General features: G+C 43.6%; 1 protein-coding gene across 1 annotated transcript in view; it reads left to right on the top strand.

Moving 5' to 3' along the window:
- Window positions 1-425: 425 nt before the first annotated feature.
- Window positions 426-1,444, top strand: part of LOC118340935 (kinesin-like protein KIF13B) — a gene marked incomplete at its 5' end in the record, with an annotated part of 32,813 nt that continues 31,794 nt past the window's right edge. The window contains 1 exon segment of the mRNA XM_035679101.1: window positions 426-519. Coding sequence (XP_035534994.1) covers window positions 426-519 — 94 coding nt within the window.

Here is a 1,444-nt window from a genome sequence, read left to right as displayed (position 1 = left end):
GTAGGAATGAGGAAGAGAAGCTGTGACCCTGCTTTTCCTTACTGTCGGCCCAGGGAGCAGTGCACTGGTTGTAATGTTTGCACAGGCAGGTCCTAGATGAATCACCATCAATAAAACTATTTCCTACCTCTCTGTGTGTGTTATGATCACGAGGAACTGGCACTCACACAGTGGTTGCCACCTGTTGTCTTGTGATGAGAGTTGTGGCAGTGACTGCTAAGTAAAGTTATGACGACTAGTGCGTACATGCTCTGTAAAGTATTTGAACAGTACATTGTGATGATTAGAGAGCGCTTTGTTTGCACTTTGTTCACTGCACATTTCATGTTTTTGTAGGTCCTCAAAGGAAAGAGCAGGGAAAAGCACATTTTTTGTGTTACCATTAAAATACACCGCTTTTCTGATTGACTTCTGTTCCAATCCAGAAAAAGACCTAAAGACAAAATGTGTGGTGGAGGTGGAGGGGAACCAGACAGTTCTGCATCCGGCCATCACCAACATGAACAAAGGAGACCCTCGGTAAGCTGCAACCAGTTAATCACATTATCACCAGTTTAATGCAAAGCGAGGTCACTGGGGGTAGCCACAGTATATGTTTGACTTTGTCTCTTATTCATGAACCATTTATAAGTGATTATGGAAGAGCTTTGCGCTTAGGTCACGTGACTTGAACTCAACTCAGACTCAAGTCATGAATCTTATGACTTAAGACCCAATTTGACATGTTGGTCTTGACCAGGGACTTGACCCAGGCCTGTTTTAGGGTTCCCACTCATCCTGGAAAATCTGGAAATTTAGAGACTAGAAACACCTGGAAATGGATTAAAATGACGAAATATCCTGGAAATAATCCACGTTGTCCTGAAAAATGTTAATTGTATTTTAGCCCCTCTCCCAGATCGCCTCCATAAACCTATAGATGCATATTTTTGACAGTTGGTAGCTGCGCGGTGTGACACTTCAAACTGCGTTAACTAGGCGCTCCCTTTTCATTTCGGCCATGTCAGTCAATCTAGATGTTCACTCCGGACGCGGGGTGGAACGGACTCGCAGAGATCTTTTCAACGTCGTTATGAACCTGAGACACTTCATCATTAAAAAAGGAGGCATAAAAATGGAGTTAAAGTCACTGTGAAGCCGAGACCGGTAAATGATATAACTGTTTGTGAGAAAGTGCTGTCCTGCATTGTCAGTATGACTCCTGGAAAATGTCCTGGAAAGGTCCTGGAAAAGGATTTCTTAAAAAGAGTGAGAACCCTGTGTTGACTCAGTACTTGTTGATCTGGTCTGGGGACTTGACTAAAGACCTGTTGAGTCAGGAGTTGTTGGTCTTGACTTGGGACTTTGTGGTCTTCACTGGGAACTTGACTCTAGTTTGTGCGTCTTTCTGTGACGTGCAGCTTTATAGCCAAGACTTGAGACTTACTTGTGACTCTCAAAACAG

This window comes from Morone saxatilis, unplaced genomic scaffold, assembly GCF_004916995.1.
Source record: "Morone saxatilis isolate NCDOM2014 unplaced genomic scaffold, NCSU_SB_2.0 Contig7, whole genome shotgun sequence".
Taxonomy (NCBI): Eukaryota; Metazoa; Chordata; class Actinopteri; family Moronidae; genus Morone; species Morone saxatilis.
Note: the sequence above shows the minus strand (reverse complement) of the source record. Positions and strands in the feature narration are given on the sequence as shown.